We start from the raw sequence: 18,533 nt of genomic DNA, 5'->3' as shown, positions 1-18,533 counted from the left end.
GCGACGTTCAGACAGGCGATGAAGGGGCGGGGCCGAACTTGAATTGACAGCCAGGCAGCGAGGAGGCGGGACTCAGGCTCGACTGACAGGTAGCGAGGGAAAAAATAGAGGCGGGGCTTAAGTATCTGCGCCTTAGCAGCATGTGTTTTATTTTACGTACGATCTATGGTATTTTGTGTTTATGAAACAAGGAAAGGTGTAGATTTTAACTATAAGGAGCCAAATATTTCTAAAGCTCAACAACTTTTTGAGTACTGAAATGCAGCCAATAGATTTTTAAGATTACATTTAAATCATATGCCAACTTTCATTGCTCCAAATCACAACAAAGTTATATTTTAAAGGTAGAGATCCTACAGCATTATGGACCAAAACCATACAATCCAACAGTTTTCTCTTGCATAATATTTGGGGACAGTCCCAAAGCAAAACTTACAAATACGTTCAAATAAGACGTATGTTTGCATGCTTAATGTCTGTGGCTGGCCTGATCATTTGAACACTACCGCTAAACCTCAGGTATGAGGGTGCTTTAAACTGTGGACCTTGTTTCTGCTAATGAAAAACAAACGAACAAAAAGAATCAGTAATAAAAAAAAAAACTTGCCATCCCTAAGTAAAAATGTAATTTTCAGTGATATTAAATCACTTTGAAGTTTTCAGACATGTCATTAAAAAGACTGCATTAATCCAACATCTTAAAAGGTCCTGCACAGACTTCACTTTAGTCTGTGTGCTTATATTTTGGCAGAATGGCCATAAGCTGACTGGCAGAACTTGTGGGGAAGTGTACAGTAAGTGTTGACAGTGTAGGACTGCACATGCGACTGCTCCCAATAAAGAGATAAATATGCCCTCTTTAATCTTTACAACTGAATGAGCTTATCACTCTCCCTCGCACAACACATCATTAGACCGTGTCATGAATCCTCTGGCGTTGTTTACACTTTAAATTTACTGAGATGAAAACATTTTCTTCAATCAGACTGGCAGAGTTCTCAGTACAAGGCCTGTCAGCGTGTGACAATCAACCATGAATAGTAAACATGATTAGCAGCTGCACGAGGGGAATTGTAAAGTTACAGCTGGTTATAAATATTGTGACAAGATTATTGCATGATGCAAGTCACGAGCAGAGATTTGATGTCTGTGCATGCAGTGACAGAAGAGATGTGTGTAAGCATGTACTGAGTCCAGCATCGACTTTATACGAGTCATATAGCTACATTAAATCTGTATTTTAATATTACAGGCTTTAAAAGAGAGCTGACACAGTTTCTTCTGTGCAGCCTGCTGCTCACATATCCAACACTGACTGGCTATATTTATAAGCCATTACATAACATGTTAAACTGCTCATTGGGAAAACTGAGGTGACCCAGTTAAGACAGCAACCTGGCTTAATATTAATACTCAGAGAAACAGAAAGAGAAAGAAGGGTGCATGGTGCATTCGTACTGTGTTAGTGTGCAGCTGAGAGGAAAACTTTGCACAGATAATCAGGTGGTAGTAGAAAGTGTGCATAAAGTAAAATAAACACTGGGGGTGAGAGGCATGTGCACTTTATTATGCTGTGTATACAAATATGGTGCACGTGAGCCACAAACATTTAAAAAGGGTGAAGGACGTACTTGTATGCTGTGCTGTGTAATCTTTTCAAAGTAACTTTTTAAATACGTGAATGGCAGTCAAGGTGGAACCGAAAGCTACTTGTTGGTTGTTTTTTTTTACATTCCTATTCTGTGAAAATATACAGGAAACATCCTCATGCATGAGATATACTCACCAGCCACTTTATTAGATACACCTTGTATCAGGTTGGACTCCTTTTGACCTCCAGTACTGCCTTCATGGCATAGATTCAACAAGTTTCTGGAAACGATCCTCTGAGATTTTAGTCCACATTGATGTTGCTGCATATTTGTCATCTGCACATCCATGATGTGAATCTCTGGTTTCATCAAATCCTAAAGATGCTCTACTGGGTTGAAATCTGGTGACTGTGGAGGCCATTTCAGTGCAGTGAACCCCAGAGATGTTTCGAGGTTTGTGACATGATGTGTTAACCTGCTGGAAGGAGGATGGCTACACTGTGGTTAAAAAGGGATGGATGTGGTTAAAGGATGCGCCATTGACACTAAAGGGCTACAATTGAACCCCCACCACCATTCTGAAGTGATGGCAGGATGGATCCATGAGTTTCTGTTGTTTATTCAAAACTCTGCCTAAACAACTCGAATGCTGTATTTGTTACCTGTCACCTTTAAAGGTGGTCAGCCAAGTAGAAGCTACAGAGGTCCAGATGCCTTCACACAAGCTGTCAAGACTACCATGACCTGGATTACTGAATCTATATGGACTTCTACATACTTTGGTCGTAATGAGTGGTTATTTGAGCTGCTGTTGCCTTCCCAGCAGCTCAAAGCAGTCTGGCCATTATTCTCGGACATCCGATATTAACAAGGCATTTTTACCCAGTGAAGTGCCGCTCACTGGATATTTTTTCATTTCCGGAGCATTCTCTAAACCCTACAGATGGTTGTGTGGGGAAATGCCAACAGATCAGCAGTTTCTGAAATACTTAGCCAGTATGAACAATCAGGTCACATTCTGTTCTTAAATCACCTTTCTCCTACATTCTGACACTGAACTTCAGCAGGTAGCCTTGACCATATCTAAATGACTAAATGCATTGAGTTACTGCCATGTAACTGGTTGATTAGATATGCATTAACAAGCAGATGTACAGGTATAAAAGCAGCTGGTGAGTATCACACAGCTACAAGGGTTTCATGTACTGCATGTGGATCAATGTAAAGTGTTTTTAACCATAACCCAGGAGGACTGGAAAAACCCATCAGTGCCTGAACCACGAAAGTTGTACTGTCCATGATTGCATAATTAATTTGAAATGAGCATTGACTACCTGTGAGCACCAGCGAATAATTATAGTATGAGTGCCCTCCTGCTGTGCTTCTCTGTGTGTAAAGTGAATACAAATGCAAAGCCCTCAAGGTCTCTGAGAAAGCCAGTGTGTGTTTATGACCCCTGCTGTGATTAATTGTCATATTAGTCTGTGTGCGTGCTTCAGTGAATACAGTCGTCTCGGCAGCTCCACAAGGTGTGTGAGCATTTCCTGCTGTGACAGCATACACACAGACACACAAAACTCACACTGACTGAAAGTTCACGAGTTCATTTTGAAGTCAGTCACGTCTGAAAACATCAGATTACAAGTCAGCAGGCGACTAAGTCAAAGTGATGCATTAGCCATTTGACTGGTCTATAGTATAAAATAATGCTTCCTGCTGGGACGCACACATTCAAACTCACAATTATTCAGGAATATTTACATGAATGAAGGCGAAAGAGGCACATCTTTACTTAAGGTCATTTTTACTGATTGATTTCTGCAACATACAAACGTGTGTGTGTGTTTGTGTGTGACAGGATGGGGCTGAGGGGGCGTGGCTGAATGAGAGTCCCACAGGAGGCGATGAGCAAGCTGCAGCGAATCACATCGCTTATGGTCATGCCGCTAATGATGATTGGAGGGCAGAGGGAAAGGGTGAGTGCGGGCAGGCGGGCTCTCTCTTAAAGGCACAGGTGGGCTCTTTACTGAGATCGAGGCGTGTGCATGAGTGAGAGTGTGTGTGTGTGTGTGTGTGGGGGGGGGGGGGGGGGGGGGGGGGGGGAGTGGAAGTAAACAGAAAAATGAGGATAACGAATTATAAGAGAATCAATAAAGTTAAAAAGACAGTCTCTTCTGTTGTGCGTGGGCACACAGATGTGTTGGAAATGACAGCCTTTCTCAAAAAAATGGGAAAAGGCGGAAAGAAGGGCAGGAGTGGGGGAAGATTAAAGGAGCAAAAACAAAATGGGAAGTAAGTAGGAAACGACAGAGGAGGAAAAATATTGAAATGCTCCTTGTAGAGAACAGGACATATTCATCTCAGTTGCGCGTTTTAAAAAAGAAAAAAAAGTTCAAAAAGAATAAGAAATGATGGAGAGGAGAGTGAGTGAGAAACGATGTTTGGGTGGGGAGGGGGGCAGTGGACTTGTGTCACAACAAACAACTGCATATACAAAAATAACTTTTCAAATACCATTTACAAAAACAAACAACCAATATTATCATCGTCATCATTAATAATATTATTATTACAATCTTGTTCAGAGCCCGTTGTAGTTATCTCAAAGAGGGCTGGGCTGGCAGCCTCTGCTTTTCCTCTGCCAACCAATTAAAACTTTGTTTTTAATCTAAGCATATAATTCCAAAAAAACAAAGAAAAAAAACCCCTGAAATATTTGCCAGAAGCAAAAACAAGAGGGTAGCAGAATAATTTACAGTTTAAAGAAAAACATTGTGTAGAGGGAGGATTCATCATCATGCACTGATTTTCTTACATCTTCTGTTAATAGGAACATTTAGGAGATAGAAAAAAAGAAATCTGAAGTATTTTATACCTAAACTGTCCTGTACAGCTCTTTATAAAACAATGCATATACTGTATAGTTATGGCAGCTAATGAAAGAGAACAAAAAAAGAAGAAAAAAAAAAGGAGTAAACAGTAGTAGTCCTGGGGTCCCTGGCTGCTGTTGTCTTATTGGATCATTGTCTCAGAAGCAGGTAAAGAACAACACGCCGTCAGATGAGAAACCAAACAAGTCTGACTTGTAGAGAAGGCTTGGAGGTTTAATTTCAATCTGTCGAGTCAAAGGTTCAAGCGTTTCAGGCGATGTGTAACATTCAGACTCCGAAACACCGAGGTTTGTCGTGAGCAAACTGGCAGCTGAAAGGAAAGAAACTTTCATGGTCGTTCAGCTGAGGTTTGGCAGAAGGAAAGAACCCCGACAGAAGAACAGCAAATAAACGGAAGAAATATGAGTCCCGAGTAGACAAGCCAGAAACACAGAAAGAAGAAAAGAGCAAATAAAGGAGGGCTGTCATCAGCTGTCTTCTCTGAAAGGTGGACTAAGGCAGGCTCATGGTCCCAGTTGTGAGAGTCAGAGTCACAGAGCTAACAAGTTCGGCTTTTTCTGTGTTTAATGTCATTTTATCTCAGACGTGGGTAGCTTAGAAAAAAAAAATTCTCCAATTTATTAATTTAAGGTGGAACTGTACTCTTTGGTTCAGCTGCTTGGAGCTCACACATATATACTACACTTTACACAAATTCATTGACTTTAATCTTACCGTTTTTGCTTTCAGACTATAGACTGTATATAGAAGATGTAACCACCATGATTTCATAAACTGTTTTTGATTTCTGTTTTTAAAACCTCAATTTTTCTTTTTTTTGACAGGTCATATGATCCGTAAGTGCTTAGTAATAGATTAATAAAATGCTAGAATTTCACTCACTGACACTGAAGAACAAACTTCTTTGATATGTCTGTGCAACAAGTCAGATACAAAAATGCCCCATAAATCACCAGCATCACAAAAATGCTTCCTGTTTGGGTACACCTGTAAATCAAAACAACGCCCCCCACCCCAGCTTTAAGCCTCACCAGTACCCATGTGAATAAGTAATGTAAAAATCCACCCACCATATTCTTTATATAAAGGGGCAAATAAGCTATAGAGCCCAAAAAAGGCTGGAAATTCAGAGATTTTAATATGGGACTATGGACTCTATGAAGCCTCAAGTGGCCACTACAGTTTTTGCTAGTTCGTTCTCATTTTTTTTTTTTTTTTTTTTAAAAAAGCTCAGGAAGTTGCCACTGAGACATTGACACAACTATTACTGCCCGCTGCCATAAAATCACCAGCGGCACTTCACTTTAAGTGAAGTGTCTTTAATGAACACCACAATGGCCAAACTTTGTTAATCTGTCACTCTGGCAGAGAAGCATGGACGTGTAAAATAGCAGAGCTAACAACAGCGGTGAGAAACGAGTAACAGTGAGCTCTAGCGCTTTTGTTTCCGTGACGATCCTTTGTAATGTAGCACCAGCACTTTGAAACAGGGAGAGAGAGACAAAGAGAGAGCGCCCTGGCAACCTGTGCATACCCAACAGAAAAGGTTGCATCATGGGTAACAGATTATCTAAGTTCGCTTTCAAGATTGTTGTTCATTCAGTAGGAGGCAACAGACAACTTCTGGGAGTTCAGCCTCCCACAGTAGTTTTTCTAATTTAAGGTAATTCCTGATATAGGAGGAAAAAAAATTGTCATTTGGCTTTAAACAAAGTGCTCAGCCTGAACACTTTTTATTTATATTTGACATGTAACAGCCTTAAAAGTGAGGTGTCTACAGCTCATGGAGGAAAAACATGCCCGCTCTTAGTCTTCTCTCCAGTCACCCCCCCCCCCCCCCCCCCCAAAAAAAACCCCAAAACAAAACAAAAAAAAAAGGTGAGGGAAAAAAAAAACCCCACAGGAATTATCCTTTATTAAAACAGGGAAAAAACCAAACTGATCCCAGGTCAGCATCTAGAGTAGTCAAACCTGCCAAGATCAGCAAGCTGAGGAGAACATTCTAGCCTCTTGACTGTCCCTGCTCGGCACAGTGGCACTTTGCAGGGAGGACCGAGGAGGAAGAGGAGGGTACTGGCAAACAGTCACTCAGAAGGTGTTTCTATGAAATGCGTAGCATCTATCATCTTGGTTTTTGGACCAGCCAGGTGAGGTCGGTAGACCCCATCTCCTGACAAGGGAGGACAGTGGTGGTGGACGGGCAGCTGGACTGTTCCATCATGTCCACTCCAGGGGGGGTCTTCGAGGACCTTTGGGCTGAATGCAGCGGTTACCGAACCCTGGAAGGAGAAAATGTCTTAGCTCAGTTTGTTTTACCTCAACACCAGAGGGAAAACCTGCCTGTTCTCAAGAACCATCAAACGTTTTCTGCACATGCAGCCCAAAGCGTGCTTTCTGAACACAGCAAAATCAGCGGCACAAATCAAAAAATGATGACCTTAATAGAAACCATGTTTGTCAGCAATATTTCCTGCACAGATTCACTATTTATGTTCCTTCAAAGGCTCAACTAGTAGAGACTTGAACAACAACAGTATCCAATCACAATTACAAAATAAAAGTCGTCTACAACAAATGAGACAGTAGACTTACCCACCCAGCTCTGGCTTGCTGTTGTTGCTTGTTGTGGTGCCAGCAGATGGAAGGTCGGCTGGAGAGGTCGTCGCACAGTCAGACGCATCTACACATAATCAAATACAACAAGAAACACAGATTAATGGGGTGGAAGTATTCTTGAAATAACAGTGGTGTATATGCTACTCATAATTCAAGTCAATTACATTATAAAGCAGATTTTAAAATGAGTTCATTAGAGTGACATAGATCATGTGAGAAAATATAAAAAAAAATGAAGTCAAGACAGAAAACATGCTTAACAATAAGACAGAACAGGATAAACATACAAGACTCTTAAAATAACTGAAAACAAAATGAATTACAGTGAAATCTTAAATGTTAAAATAGTGTAATCATTAAAAACTACCAACAGCTGTAGAAAGCGTATGTAACAAGTAGATGTATGATAGCTTACAGCATTTATTGCTCAAGTTAAAAATATACTAGTCAAAAAAAGAAACTCAAGTTTTGTGTTTTAAATAGATTTTAGTTAAAAAAAAAATTTTTATGAGATATGGCCTCTGGACGTGATTCAAGCAGTCACTTGTCTGCTCACGGACCACACAAGTGTTTCGATTTGCTGTTGAGGAGCTGCTCTCCATTCCTGAATGAGTGCAGCCACCTGCTGTGCAAAGATCATTGATTGTGGATGCCTCTGATGAACACATTAACCCAGCATCTCCCAGGTATGTTCAACAGGAGATATAGCAGGGCCAAATACTTCTATTGTATGTTCTGAGACCACTGGCTTGAGAATGCAGAAAATTTAACAAACACTACAAGAGAGGTTATTTGTATCTGGTAAACAATCATGACCAACAAAAGTAAATGCAGTAAGAAGATGTTGTGTTGTGGTCTAGTGGAGAATCTACATTATTGTTACAGCTAGCTGCTAGCCCATAATAACAGTTTGTGTACTTTGCACATCTGTGGTACCCAGCTGTATCCCAGAATGCAAACACACCTGACTACATGAAGGACTTAGCTCAAACCATACACGTGGATGTAGTTTGCTCGGATTGCGTTCACACCATAAACAAAGTGCTCTGGCGTTCTGAGACCACCTCAGGGTCTCGGTGGGGTTGCTTTGGTATGCACCCAAGTCTGATTACTGCGTTCACACCTGCACACCAAGAGGGGGAGGGACTGAACCAGAGTATAATTTAAACAAACCAAATACCACAGGTGCAAAAAACAGCCTACCAGGTTAAAATGTTGTAGAGAGAAATAGATTTAAGACAAAGACGAACACACAAAATGTGTGTTTTTTTTTTTTTGGGGGGGGGGCTTTAAATGTTTATGTATCAACACGTCCCATGAGACAACACCTGGTTCACTAGGTAGTGTTACATCTGTGCAAAAATTCAAACATTTCTCTCCCATGAAAGTTTGATGCTAAAAGCCCGGCTTGCAACGCAGCCTTTTTGTACTTAAGAAATGCTCCTAGTGAGTTATACTCATAAAAGGTAAAAAAAAAATATCCCCACTGAATTAAAGTCAAATAAGCTGTCACAGCCACAGCAAAACTACTGAAGCAATAAATTGGCATTAACCATCATCACACAATCCTCATAGCACAGATAAGCATATGCACTCATTATAATTGCAGCCCTCTCTAGACATGTTTTATCTTTTTCACCCCCTTTTCCCCCTCCTCCTGTATCTCTGTTACTCTCTCATCCTCGCAGCGGTTTTTCTGACCAACGCTGTCAGTGTTATCATCGGCAGGCTAATTTGTAAATCACCAAAGGCCCCTTTCCTGCTCCGCTCTGCTGGCCGACTACTGTGAGCACAAAAAATAATCGGGGAACATGCAGAGAGGCAGGGACGGAGAGTTCAAACAGAGGTGAGAGATGAAGGAAGAGAATTAGTGGACTAATGATTTGCGCGTTCGCACCTTTATGTGAACTCCACTCGGCTGAAGCTGATGTTTTCGCTTCCAAAGGGTCTGGCGGAGAGGAAGACAATCGGTGAATTTAACACAGGATGGGCGTTTGAGGACAAATGATCAAAAGACACACACAATACAGCACAAACGCACACACATTCCCACATTCAGACACGCTTAAAAATCACAGTCAATCCTCAAAAGGTGCTCCCAAGTTGTGCCTGCATTTATGTAAAACATTTGAAATAATTAATTGAACCATAATGATCCGGGCTTACACAGCTGACAGCCACACTCTTTTCAATACAACAAAAGACTTTAAAGCCTCTTAACCTGCTTTTCTTTAAATTAACCTCATCTTTCTGCCCTCTTGTATCCATGTTTCTATTTGTAACTCGCCTCCCAAAGCTGTAACTATGACCGTCTCCATCTCTGCATGGCTGAAATAAGCAATGCTGACCTCTAGTGTTCCAAAACTGCCAAAGTACCTCTCAGCAGTGGGTTCATTTTTAACACAAACACCTCCTTTTCATCTCATGTGCTCCCTCGTGGTGCAATATTTTTAATACTGTTTTCTTCCACTATCAGAGGAGCTGTGCAGGGAGGAAGGAAAAAAAAAGAAGAAGAACAGCAGAAGGCAGCAGGATGGTTGCGCTAATGGCGAGTCAATCCTGTAAACGAGAGGCCTCCTACCTGCAATATGCGAGTCCATCTGGTTGTTTGAAGTGAGGATGACAGAGACTGAGGCCCCTACCTGTTCATACGCTGTACTAGGCAAGAAAAGCAGAACACAGAAAACCAGTTTCCTCCTGTTTCAGCTCACATCAGAGGCTGCCGACTGCATCAAACAACCACTGCTGCCTGGCTTTACTCTCACTACCAAGTTTGCGAAAATATGGCAAAACCACACAGCAACACATGAATCTTTGATCCAACCGCCTCGTTTTTTCCCCCCTTTTGTTAAAAGAAGGACAACACAATAACGTGGCCGCCCAGTCAATCCACACCACTGGGTACACACCTGTGGAACTTGACCAATGCAAACGCACCTGTGGCCAGTATGAAGGACTCAGGGGTTCGCTCGGGGAGAGGGGGAGGGGAGTCATCGCTGTCCCAGCAGTCTGGGTTAAAAAGGTCAGAGGTCAAATGAGAAGCAAGGTTAACTACTGGCCGAGAAGAAAGGCAAAAAGATCGGCAGTCATATGGAGACAAAAAGGGAAGAATGTTAAATGTTATATAATTTGTCTGCATATTGTTACTTTTTTATACAGATATTCACTGGTTCTATTTGGTGTATATCGTATTATCATTACTTCATTTTAGGGATCAGAGAAATGTCCGTATAGTCTCATATTTGCCATGCTGGCTGCCACTGGACTACTGGCAGATAAGATGACATTGACCCTTGGTAGTGTCGCTTAGTGTTGTGCTCATTTTGTCCTTAAAAGATCTGGGATCCAGTTTCCGTTCAGCAAAGTTACATTTGTGCTTAAAGATTTTAAAACCGTTAATAATCTGTTAATTTCTCTGTCATAGCTTCACTTAAGTCATAGCTACAGTTTCTTAAAAATCTCTTCTTCAAATTCAGCATCATCATTACCCAGTTACAGTTAAGTTAGTGTGACATATGAAGGGGAAAATATGACACTTTAAAGTTTGGCTGGTTAAGATACTTCTGCTTTACACAAAGCCAGCAGTTGTCCTTTCTATGAATTATAAATTAAACTCTTCTCATATGCCAACCAAGAAAGTTAAAAAAGAAATCAGCTGACTTTCTTGGTTGGCAAAAAGAGTCTCAAAGTCAAAATCTTAAGTTAAATATTAGGTGATGTCCCCTTCATCTAATATTCCACCATCTGGCCAAGGTCCACCGCCTTACTGTGGATACTCCGGATGCTCGAGCTTCCTCCCAGAGTCCAAAGACATGCAATTAGTGTGATTAGGTTAACTGGTGATTCTAAATTGCCTATAGGTGTGAATGTGAGTGTGAATGGTTTGTCTCTCTGTGTAAACCCTGCATCCCTGCAGGGGACCTGTCCAGGGTGTACCCCCCCCTCTTACCCTATGGTAGCTGGGATAGGCTCCAGCACCCCCGTGAACCTGATAAGGATAAGCGGGGGAGAATGGATGGATGGATATTAGGCGATACTACAGCAAGTTAATATCACTGTAAATAATGAGGTAGAGACAACTAAGCACAGTGACTGTGTATTTTAATTTTAAAAGAGTGTTGTCATTAGCCAATGCAGATAAATATTTTTTTAAGTTTATTTTGAATTTATCGTCTTTTATTCCCACTTTTGTTTCTGGCAAAAATAAAATACACAAATAAATTAATTTTAAAAAATCCCAAATGTTGTCTGAAAGTTTTTAGGTGTAGATGGGACACAACACCACCTCAGCATAAACTGCATGCTCTGGTAAATGTCATCTTGTTTGCAGTCCAAACACAGTCAAAAACGCAAAAGCTTAAGAAATTTATTAGACCACCTGTGTTAAAAACAAGAAAAACATTTTGTATTAGAAATGGGTCAAAAACTCATTTACTGTTTTTCTGTAAACTGTACATATAAAAACTCATGAATAACGTGATAATTATATTTCAGAATTAAAAACATTGTTTTGATTATTTTTATAAATATAAACTAAAACATTAGCTGTATATTTTTGATCCCTCCATAATTTCCTGCTCACTTTGCTTAATTCTTCTTTGTTTGTTACAGGTAAAGCACTGTGAGCTGCACTTATCTCTCTAAAATGGGCAATTACAAAAGCTGTGAGTGATTCATTGGCAATGCAGTCAGCAAAACAGGCAGCCACCAGCTTTCTATTGACCAACCACAAAGCAGCAATTTGCTCAGTGCAACTCATCAACAAAGCAGCCATTAGATGCTTGCAACCAATCAAACAGCAGCTGTTAGCTTTTCATAACTGAAGCACTGCTGCAGCCCAGAGAGAGTGTGAGAGAAAGCCAAGCAGACTGAAACAGTCGACGTCAAAACAGAGACATTTTCACAACCGATTTTAAATATTGGAAATACTCAAGGAGAGCGTGACATCAGGTATAATGCCAGAGATTCAATGGCATGTCAGTATATTTTGAATTTAAACTGCACAGATGATTTCAGCCCAGTCCACTCAATTTCACGTGAGCTCAGATCAAAGAAAGAAGAGCAGCAGGGGAAGTCTCAGTCCTCACACCCCACCAGGAGATTAAAACCCACTTCTCCTTGTCACAATCACATCAATCCCAAACAGCGTGACACTGTCTGTTTGACCCAACGTGCACCAAAGTGGCGTAAGTGCATTCATCAGTATCATGCAGTGTTGATCTTTCCCCATCCAACATGCACACACAGTTTTCTGCTCACAAACACACAAAACAATTTCCTTCATCCTTTCTCCCATTCACAAATTCCCTCGCTTAGACAAACACACATAAACAAGCTGAAGGAGGAAGAGTTGTTTCCACACATGTCCATATTTGCAGCATTCCTTCCAAACCAACCAATTAGTCAAACAGTCATGCTTTGTGTGAGACTCACTGGAAACTATCTCTCTCTGTTTTTGTTGTCATTTCCTCTTATTCCTTTCTTCCATTCCTCCTGTTTTTCCCTCTCCTGGCCTCTAACTCCTCAGCAGTGAGAACACAGTGTGTGTGTTGACAGATATAGCTTGTCATTAGCTTGTGGTCTGTCTGAGACCTCTGGCTCCTTACCGACCCAGAAAATTACTCTACTGTGTGATGTTTTTTTATTTTCTGAGTGTACAGTAGGTGAGTGCAAGCTTAACTTGGTGCCTTCATCTGCATTTCAGAGAGGTGGTTCTTGACTGCTAAACCTCATTGTTTGGTGTTTTAGTTCACATATTTTAAAGAATTGAGAGGGAAAGCAACTGATCGACCTACTTGCTATGGATGGAGAGACCGTTGGTGTGATCTGCCCTGCAATTGACATCGGCGACACCTTTCTGACCGGCTGCTGGTCTCCATGTTGAGAGGATGCCGTTACGGTGGCAGTCGCTGTGGATACACTTGTACGGAAAGCCTCCTTTCCTCCTCCGGACATCTCCTCGGACATCTTCCCCTCCTCGTCCGAGTTGTCAGAGTGCAGGGGGTTGGTGAAACTCAGGGCAGTCCTAACAGGTGTGGAGGAGGAGGAGGAGGAGGAAGAGGAGAGGTGGGAGGAGGAGGATGAGGATGGAGCCACACGGTCTGAGGAGGAAGAAGAGGAGGTGGTCTTGGGGTACTGTTTGTCCGGGCTGTTGCTGTGTTGAGTCCACGCTGCGTGGCCGGCTTTCAAATCCCCTCCATGCTTCTCCACCTTCTCTCCACTCTTTACAGGAAGGTGGTTCGGCCTGGCGAGGCTGCCTCCATCTGCTTGACTCTCTCCACATCCACAAGCTCCTCCCTCTGTGCCGGAGTCCTCTGACAGAGAGGAGCTGGACGTCAGAAGGGACTGACCAGTGCGAGCTTTAAATGCGTGACTTCTTTGCAGTGCGCAGCTGTTGTTACTAGAACTGGAGCCTTGTCCGCCGGCTACTCCCATCGACGAGGAGGTGTCAAAGCTGCGAGGTCCTTCCTGCAGTGGCACCTTTTTAATCTCAATGCTGAGCTTCCTCTCAATTCGAGGAGCACCAGAACAATCAACAGCTGGGGAGAGGGGCGAGGATGGGGTCTGAGTCTGGCTTTGGCCTGATTCTGACTTTGAAGACATTTTGTTGTTGTAGTTGTCATTGAGATCCAGATTTGAGACCTGACTCTGCTGTTTTCGGCTTAGTAGCTCTTGATCTTTCTGCTCTGAAGGACTGGTCTGTTTGTTTGGACTGGGCTCTAGTTGGTTCTGCTGCTGGTCTGTGTTCTTATCCTGAAATAAAAGTAAAGTAGAACAAATGAGACATGTTATCTCCCCCCCCCTTCACAAAAAGCAAAACATTCACACGCCACCAGAAATCTTTGATGTTCAAGTTAGAGTTCAGAAAAAGCTGATTAAGCAGGCCCCACACACAAAAAACAAACATGAGATGTAGGAGAACAAAACAACCTTATTTATATTCATTCATTTTCAGACTTCTGCTGTTATTATAGACTGTGAGCTGGTTGTTTTCCCTTCTAGACTGAAACTTTATTCTTTTTTAAATAATAATTTACTACATTTTACTTGCACAAAAACAAAAGAAATCATCATAACAGACACATGGATAATGGCATCAGCTGCAGTTCTTTAGTGATGTTACGGTTTGTTTAGAACATAAATAATGTCAAAAGACAAAAATGCAACTTTTTCCAATGCTAAAAGATAAAGATTTCCTTTTTACAGCATCTCATTTTGATACTTCCTGTAAAGTTACACCTATGCCTACATGATGGGAACTTTTCGTTTGAACAAAAACAACTTAAACAACTCAACTTGGTAATGAACTTAATTTTCCACTTAAATGTGTAATTACGTGCTCCTAAACCAGGACCACTGTAATAACAGAGAGTACCCATGTCAGAGGGCTAACTCCTACTTTATGGTCTACGTTAGTGCTGGGCGATATGACGATATATATCGTGTGGACGATAGAAAAGTGTCTATCGTGCCATTTGTCTTCTATCGTTTCTAACCCAAATTTTATAAATTATTACATAAAATATATAATTAACCCTTTACAACCGGTCGGAGCAGGTACACTCCGTTTTACCTAACTATTTTTAAATCCCTGTAGACCTGGAACCACATAAGGTAGCGCAATAATTTTTTTTGCATGTGAAACCGGAGGAGTTGTACTTACATCTAATGCCATTAGCTTGCCCTAGGTCACAGTTTCCTTCCACATATAGCTTTGCAAAAATTGCATAAGAAGCACTTGCAGCAACAAAAACATAATATTCCAAACTTGCAGCAACAAAAACATAATATTCCAGAAACATGCTTTGCCCATGGTCATAACACTTCCTACGTTGGCATATACGTCAGCGCGAACTATCGAATGTCCGCCATTACCTGCCCGAAACCGGAAGTGACGTCATTTTCGCGAAAGGGCCTTATAAGCCTATGTTGGTGTTTTTAAAAGTCATGTTTGACTTTATGCTTTTCTGTATCATTTCTGGGATGCTTAGAACTCAAATTACACTGTTGGAAATAGTTTATTTTGATGCATTATAATATTTATTTTCATTTTTCTCGTGGTTGGAAACTATTTTGTATTTACAGTTTTGAGGGATACACCTCTTAAAGTTTTCTAACTAGAAATATATGTAAAAAAAACCCAAACACGATTTTCAATTTTTTTGTAGTTTATTGCACTACAATTTTTTGCAATTTATGTAGTTACTATGGACTTAATGTATACATATTATTAAAATTTGGGCTATAACGGTTGTATTGATGTATGGAAACTTTAAATGCTCCCACAAATGGCACTACAGCATGTAAAAACATAAAGATAAGCTCTGGCGGACTTGGTTCTATGGTAGGTCTTAAAAGGTTAAATAGCCAGTGGCAAATATATTAGTGTTGTCTTCTCACTATACATGCTCTTAACTTTATGCAAGAGAAAATAAAGTATAAAAAAATGATATTTTTTGCAAAGAAACTCCATCTTGTGGTTTGCGACCTGGTGCTGCTATACGTGCACCCGGATTTGCGACATACTTTACGGTAACTCAAAACAAAGACTGCACCCTCGGCACTTGCTGTTTACAGACTGCGTACTTTCTAGATGACCACAGGTCAGGTGGTATATCGTGATATATATCGTTATCATGATATAAAATAATTCATATCGTGATAAATATTTTTTCCATATCGCCCAGCACTAGTCTACGTACTGGCTGCGTCCTGCCCCATCTGTGATGTCATCACAACTATGTAACTGATGCCCCGTGAGCATGAACGAGTGGCACAACACACACAACACCCCCCCCCCCCCCCCCCCCCCCCCCAAAAAAACAAAAAAACAAAAAACCCAAAGCAAACAAAAGGACGTACCACATATTTTTAACACTGCCCCTCTATCACCATATGGAAAATCTATAGCTGCCAACAGACTGCCCACGCACTATCGTTGCTAAATCACAGCTTCCCCATCATTCAGTCTAGGAAATTCCATAACCATTAGCTGACTTAATATATAACAGGTTTTACCAGACCAATTACTATTCTTATATCCGTGCAACTTCCCATGTACAATAAAACCCTGTAGATACATACCATGCAGTTCTATACACAATAGTAACCTATAAGCTGCCAATTTTTTAGTTTATGTCCAGCTCACCTCTGTCATGTTGTGCTGCGTAGTAGCGAGGACATGGATGACGGGTTTGGGATGGTAGCGGTCATTGTCCTGTCGCACGTTCGTGACAGTCGGGAAGGCTGACGGAGGAGATGGGGTCAGAATGGGTGGTACGGGGTGAGCCTCTGGGGGTTGGAGGATCTCTTCCTTTACATCGCCTTCTACCTGCGTACTAGACCAAGAGAAAGAGAGGGAGAGGAAAAAAGAAAAGCCCACAAGAGTTTGTTACTGAATAGATATTACAGTTGACAGTGAGAGTGACAGGCTTTTGATGATCTTTAATGAGACATTCTACAGAGCCCAAAATTCATAAATATTATTTTTTACTGTTAAACTAAACCCTGGATTTTCTAGTCTGGATAAAAAGTTGAAGTTTTGTGCTGCGGGTAAGAAAATCAAAATGATGCAATGGCAAGAAATTCATCCTGCTGATCAGGAAACGCCCAGAAATTCTGACATCCTAAGAAGGGCGAATTACAAGACTTATATGATGAAATTAACTTTTAATCTCATGTATGTATACAACTAAAAGTAGGTCTGTGCTATGTTTTGTTCACCACTAGATGGCAGAATTTGAAAAAAAGTCTATACTTTTAGCCCTGTAGAGACAAATTACATTTCTTATGTGACATTTTAAGACTTCTGCTCTCACCCATATTATGTGGCTTTAACAGTGACATAACCTGCCAATGTGCCAAAGTGAAAATGGATCAGTGCTAAAGAGTTTCATTTCTCAAAATATAAATGGTGCTGTAACCAACAGTCTAAGACAGGTTTCTTCTTAAAGTATCGAAAGTATTTTATTCTCTTCCGTGCAGCTTCCTCAGAGCACAGAAGCAGAAAAAGCCAAGTGTCAGTAACATGACAGCATCTATGGCTATTCAAAATAAGTTGTGAATGATTACTTAACCCTCCCACATAACTTTACCACATGTACAGTATTTTAGTAATGTAGCCTACTAATAAATAGTTCTGTAAAGCTCGCAGTGTAGGTGTGCGAGTTGCATACAGGATACAGTGGTTATGACAAAGCTAGCCACAGAGAGATGGAAAGTGACAAGCAAATATTGTTCAATACATTTATATGCTGTACGCATGCAAAAATATAGATACAGAAAAGCAGTCAAAGGAAGTGGTGGCGTACCAATTTAGGAGCACATGACCAAGGCAAGAGCCAGCATACAGGCTGACAGCACATGATGCTGTGTGTGGATCAGAGGCAGGCAGACACAAAGTCAGACACTGAAGTCGCAAGCTAGAAGCTCGGGGGATTTCCTTTCATTGAGCAACTTTGGAGTTGCAGTCAAACCATAAAAGCCTTCCTCATTAAGCCTCAGAATTGCAGCACAGAAGACGTTCTTCTTTCACAGAGGCTGAGATCTGCCGTGTGTATTCTTGTTTACTTGCTCTTCCAGACAAACATTTGTTCACATTTTTTAATAATAACAGGCTAGGATGCACACTGGATTAAAGAGCCCAGCTGATAATGGATTCTTAAGGCCGGTGCAGTTTTGATGTTCTCCAGAAATGTACACTTCCCAACCCAAAGAGTCTCACACACTAATATTTCAGTGGACTGCCTTTAGCTGTGATGTGGCATTGTTTCAACAGACTTAGGGAGTGTTAGAGGATTTGGACCAGTGTGTAAAGTCTTTTGCAGCACATCCCAAAGGATTCTCAGATGGGTTAAGTTCTGAACTCTGGTGATCGATTCATGTGCAAAAATGATGTCTCATGCTCCCATGTGAACCCAATGAATCCTGGCATTGTCATCTTGGCATATGCCCGTACTATCAAGACAAGAAAAAAAAACAAAAAACACTGATGCAAAATGTATGCAGTGTATTCAAATAATCAGCTGACCAATAGAAGCAACCCCAGAATCATAAAACTGACCTCACAACCTCAGTAGGCACTAGGCACGCCCCTGATGTGCGTCTAGAATCCATGCTTTACACTGCCAAGCAAACTGACAGCTGTACAGCTGTTTAGTCCCAATCTCTTGGGTTCTCTTCACATTTTGCATTTAGAAATGATCTTATTTTCACTAATAAACATACTAATACTGAACACAGTAATCTCAAACCACTTTCCTTATAGATTTATTCCTGACCACACCTGACACTTTAATTGAACACCTCATAACGTAGCATCAGTAGTTTCAGCTTCTTTTGCTTGATGCAAAATAATGTAACCTTTCTGAAACATCTTTTCCAGGACCCCGGGACATGTCTTCCGACATGTTTTAAGCAATTATCCATTGGAAGG

At 41.1% G+C, this 18,533-nt stretch overlaps 1 protein-coding gene across 5 annotated transcripts in view; it reads right to left on the bottom strand.

Moving 5' to 3' along the window:
- Positions 1 to 6,314: 6,314 nt before the first annotated feature.
- ptpn12 (protein tyrosine phosphatase non-receptor type 12) overlaps positions 6,315 to 18,533 on the bottom strand; it is a 52,565-nt gene continuing 40,346 nt past the window's right edge. Inside the window, exons 13-18 of one of the 5 annotated variants that reach the window (XM_063500671.1) lie at positions 16,248 to 16,437; positions 12,895 to 13,852; positions 10,037 to 10,108; positions 8,997 to 9,047; positions 7,076 to 7,163; positions 6,315 to 6,762 (exon numbers count right to left, since the gene is read on the bottom strand). In XM_063500671.1, coding sequence (XP_063356741.1) covers positions 6,753 to 6,762; positions 7,076 to 7,163; positions 8,997 to 9,047; positions 10,037 to 10,108; positions 12,895 to 13,852; positions 16,248 to 16,437 — 1,369 coding nt within the window. In that variant the 3' untranslated portion in view covers positions 6,315 to 6,752. The remainder of the gene's footprint in view (positions 6,763 to 7,075; positions 7,164 to 8,996; positions 9,048 to 10,036; positions 10,109 to 12,894; positions 13,853 to 16,247; positions 16,438 to 18,533) is intronic. The other 4 variants (XM_063500670.1, XM_063500672.1, XM_063500674.1 and 1 more) reach the window with 4 other exon arrangements.

This window comes from Pelmatolapia mariae, linkage group LG17, assembly GCF_036321145.2.
Source record: "Pelmatolapia mariae isolate MD_Pm_ZW linkage group LG17, Pm_UMD_F_2, whole genome shotgun sequence".
In the NCBI taxonomy this organism is placed as follows: domain Eukaryota; kingdom Metazoa; phylum Chordata; class Actinopteri; order Cichliformes; family Cichlidae; genus Pelmatolapia; species Pelmatolapia mariae.
The sequence above is the reverse complement of the archived record's forward strand: the minus strand, read 5'-3'. Positions and strand labels throughout refer to the sequence as shown.